Source organism: Haemaphysalis longicornis, unplaced genomic scaffold (genome assembly GCF_048455015.1).
Source record: "Haemaphysalis longicornis isolate Haplotype H1 unplaced genomic scaffold, Haemaphysalis longicornis Haplotype H1 scaffold_10, whole genome shotgun sequence".
NCBI classification, from domain to species: Eukaryota; Metazoa; Arthropoda; class Arachnida; order Ixodida; family Ixodidae; genus Haemaphysalis; species Haemaphysalis longicornis.
In genome coordinates, this window is record NW_027526204.1 from 8,843,476 (window position 1) to 8,846,838 (window position 3,363).

Genomic DNA, 3,363 nt, shown 5'->3' on the forward strand with positions numbered 1-3,363 from the left:
TTGTTGCTCCAAACGGCTTCAAAATTGAAATTTTGCTGCACAAAGGTGAACTAAATTACCCCTTATTGCTCCAAAAATTGCTTCAAATTGCAGAGTGCAACAGCGCAGCACAGACGAAACACAAGAAGGTGACCACCACGAGCAGCGATCGTAGTTGCCACTTCTTGTGTTTCATCTGTGTTGCTCTGTCCCCTCTTTGTAATTCTGTACCAACTCGCTTAAGCCATTGTAACCATTGCTTAACCATTGCAAGCTTCAAGTTTATAAAATACTGGTCAGCCTAAATTTAACTCAGGACATAGACAAAAAAGAAAGCTAAAGCACAAATGCTGTCATTACCAACTGAATCTTTGTTATGCCTTGCCTTGTATATTTATGTGCATTTGTGCATTTGTCATTATTTTAACAGTGTTTTCTAATTTTGTCTCTCGATTTGCCCACTAAGAGGTTGTTCCAGTTACAGCAGAAAAACCCACCTTGGAGGGAAGTTGCATTCCTGCCCGTCCTGTGAACAGTGCAACCGCCACACCACTCACGGGGAAGTGTGCACCACTGAGGTGCCCTACATCTGCACTGCTTGCAAAAAAGTGTTCTGGAAAAAATGCAACCTAGATATACACATGAAACTGCACACTGGCAATAAGCTCCATGTGTGCAGCACCTGTAGTAAGAGCTTTACACGCAGATCTTCACTAGTTACTCATGAAAGAGTGCACTCCGGTGATAGGCCCTACGTGTGCAGCACCTGTAGTAAGAGCTTTGCGCGCAGATCTTCACTAATTACTCATGAAAGGTTGCACTCTAGTGAGAGGCCGTACGTGTGCAGTATCTGTCAGAAAAGCTTTAATCAAAAATGTAATCTGGTTGTTCATGAAAAAGTCCACTCCATTGAAAGGCCTTACGTGTGTAGCATCTGTAAAATGGGCTATACTACAAGTAGCCAACTAGTTTGTCATACAAGACTGCACTCTGGTGAGAGGCCATATGCATGTAGTATCTGCGAGAAATGCTTTACTACAGGGAGCGCTCTCGCTCGTCATAATAGATCGCACTCTGGTGAAAGGCCTTACGAATGTAACATCTGTCAAAAAACCTTTAAGGAAAAAAGGAGACTGGCAAGTCATGAAATGTTGCACTCAGCTGAGAAGCCCTATAGGTGTAGCATCTGTCAGAAGACGTTTGCCATAAAAGGCAACATGGTTGCTCATGAAAGATTGCACTCCGGTGAAAAGCCGTATGTGTGTCGCATCTGTCAGAAAAGTTTTACTCGCAAAGACAACCTGGTTGCTCATGAAAGGGTGCACTCTGATGGAAAGCCCTATGTGTGTAGGATCTGTCAGAAGAGATTTTATAGAAAAGGTGACCTGGTTTCTCATGAAAGATTGCACTCCAGTGAAACGCCCTATGTGTGTCGCATCTGTCAGAAAAGCTTTACTCAAAAAGGTAACCTGGTTGCTCATGAAAGGGTGCACTCTGGTGAAAAGCCCTATATGTGTAGGATCTGTCAGAAAAGATTCTATAGAAAAGTACACCTGGTTTCTCATGAAAGATTGCACTCTGGTGAAGCTTACGTGTGTAGTGTATGTCAGAAGAGCTTCAAGCAGAAACGCAACCTGGTTGCTCATGAAAGATTGCATTCCAGCAAAAAGCTCTACGGGTGTAGCCTGTCGGAACACCTGTACTGATTGCTCACGAAAGAGTGCACACTGGCGAGTAGCCATGCACGTTTAGCTTGTGTGTACACTTTTACTCACTCTTTACATTTTATTCCCTGCCAGTAGCCCTGTTTTCAATTGTATTGGTTATATTGCCTAAGTGTTTACTTATTTTTGATGACTTGCACTTTGGGACATATTATTTTAGACTTTTACCCACATGATTGCCCTTCTGCCACTGTATTTGTTTCCAGATGTACTATGAATGTAGCTTCTTTATTCTTTCAAGAGATACGTTTGTGTTTGTTCACTATACTGCTGCTGTATCGGTTCGTAGGCTGCTGAAGTTGTCTTTCAGCAACTTTTTTCTAATTTGCCTCAAAGTTCTGTGTATACATTAATAAATAAAGTCAGTGCACTTCGTTTTACTGTCCATCTGAGGAGAAACAGGGCACTACACATCAACATCTTTGTGGTAGTATCTAAGATATGAGCTACAACCGCTGCAGAGTTTTATATCTAGGGAATTCATTAACACAACTTTATTTAATTAAGAGTCTTAGACAATACTACAGGCCAGAATTAGGCCCAAAAATGCATATTTATGAGTGTTTGTGCTCCTCAACAAGGGGGTAAATTTAAAGGGGTGGTATTGCCTGGTATGCCAAGAAGAAGGGTCAGATGTAGTGATCGGTCCATGCGAAGTTTGCAGTTCCAAAGATCGGCAAGAAATTTCAATTGGATGCTTCTTCAGCATTTTAGTGTTGGTATTCCGTTCTGCATGACTGTTGTAGGGGAATCGTGTCTTTGATAACGGTTATAAATAAACCGAACAGCTTGTATGCGGATCCGAGAACACCGAAGCATATTAAAGGTGGAATTGGATTAATATGTTGTAAGCCGAAAATTTAATGTTGAGTGGAATGTGTTTAAGTTTATGTTTGGAGTCCCAGTTTCTTTTTAGGCAAAGCACAAATACTATAAATATGAGGAGACCAGAATAGGTTTCTAGTAATCCTCACACCTATTTAAGTCTATTTGTTAAACTTACAGGGGTGTTGTTAATTGTGTACTGATATTCAAGAGGGTTCTTTTTGTCGATTATACGCATGAACACTTTTATAATGCCCCACAGGTTGCACCATGTGAGCACGTATGGAGACATTCGTTTAAAGAGGCCTGATTGCTAACAATTATAATATTTTTGAACAGCAAGCATTCGTCTGCAAATGGGAGAATATTTACGTCCTGGTTTATCCAAGTTGTTATATCTGTCACGTGAACAGATGGTGAGGTTGTCTTAACTAGCTCAGAGAGATGGACACAGGAAAGCCGTTGACGTGTTTAACAAAACATACATTTAATATACACTTGGAAAAGAGCCCCTACTGCAAAGCACTCAAGCAATCAACAGCACACAAACTATAAACACACACACGTCTAACTAACCATCCCAAAATACAATTCAACTCTAAACCAGAAAGTCTCTGCAATAAAGTTCTACACAACTAGTTAGAATCAACTCATTCCATCACCCTCTAGGTGATCTCTCTAAGCCACAACTCTCTAGTTGTGTCCTACAACAGCGTCCCTTATGGACTGACCTACCTCGCTATCGTCGGCGCTGACGTGTCGCACCAGCCGCGTGGCCGCAACTCAATGGTAGCCATCCTCGTCTCGCTTCGGTGCCGGCGTTCGATGCGCGCGG

At 41.9% G+C, this 3,363-nt stretch overlaps 1 protein-coding gene across 10 annotated transcripts in view; it reads left to right on the top strand.

Annotated features, from left to right (window-relative positions):
* Positions 1–2,101, top strand: part of LOC144158159 (uncharacterized) — a 38,318-nt gene extending 36,217 nt beyond the window's left edge. For 3 of the 10 annotated variants that reach the window (XM_077688825.1, XM_077688827.1, XM_077688826.1), the window contains one exon: positions 446–2,094. In XM_077688825.1, the coding sequence (XP_077544951.1) occupies positions 446–1,685 (1,240 nt within the window). In that variant the 3' untranslated portion in view covers positions 1,686–2,094. Of the gene's footprint in view, positions 1–445 lie in introns of all 10 variants that reach the window. The other 7 variants (XM_077688832.1, XM_077688831.1, XM_077688828.1 and 4 more) reach the window with 5 other exon arrangements.
* The last annotated feature ends 1,262 nt before the right edge of the window (positions 2,102–3,363 follow it).